Source organism: Meleagris gallopavo, unplaced genomic scaffold (genome assembly GCF_000146605.3).
Source record: "Meleagris gallopavo isolate NT-WF06-2002-E0010 breed Aviagen turkey brand Nicholas breeding stock unplaced genomic scaffold, Turkey_5.1 ChrUn_random_7180001928233, whole genome shotgun sequence".
NCBI lineage: Eukaryota > Metazoa > Chordata > Aves > Galliformes > Phasianidae > Meleagris > Meleagris gallopavo.
The window spans coordinates 1-440 of record NW_011190421.1 but is presented as its reverse complement, the minus strand read 5'-3'; the positions used below and the strand labels follow the sequence as shown (position 1 = coordinate 440).

General features: G+C 59.1%; 1 protein-coding gene across 1 annotated transcript; it reads right to left on the bottom strand.

Annotated features, from left to right (window-relative positions):
* Positions 1–6: 6 nt before the first annotated feature.
* On the bottom strand, positions 7–380 carry LOC109364846 (feather keratin Cos1-1/Cos1-3/Cos2-1-like). The gene has a single exon (XM_019611446.2). The coding sequence runs from the start codon at positions 323–325 to the stop codon at positions 20–22; it is 306 nt and encodes a 101-aa protein (XP_019466991.1). The 5' UTR covers positions 326–380; the 3' UTR covers positions 7–19.
* Between the last annotated feature and the right edge of the window lie 60 nt (positions 381–440).

The window sequence follows — 440 nt, the reverse complement described above, 5'->3', positions numbered from 1 at the left end:
GGGTCAGCGTCCAGCACATTCAGCAGGGGTTGCACCTTCTGCCACAGTAGCGGTTGGAAATGCAGGAGAGGTCAAAGCCCCCCGAGGTGATGGGCACACCCTCAGAGCTGAGGATGCTGCCAACAGCAGCGGAGGTGGAGGATCCGACGGCGGTGTTCTGTGGGAAGGAGCTGAGGATGGGTCCGGGCAGGGTCACCACCACGGGAGAGGGCTGGATGACAATGGTGGAGTTCTGGCACTGCCTGACACAGGGCTCATTGCAGCTGCTGGCCAGAGGAGTTGGGCCACAGGGCTGGCATGGCACGCATTGGTCACAGCAGGACATGTCTCAGGGATGGAGGTGCACCTGGGAGAGGGGAGAGGGGGGAAGAAGAACATGAGGATACATGAGGAGCAACCTATCATCACACTATGAGGGAATCAATGCACATGCAATACTT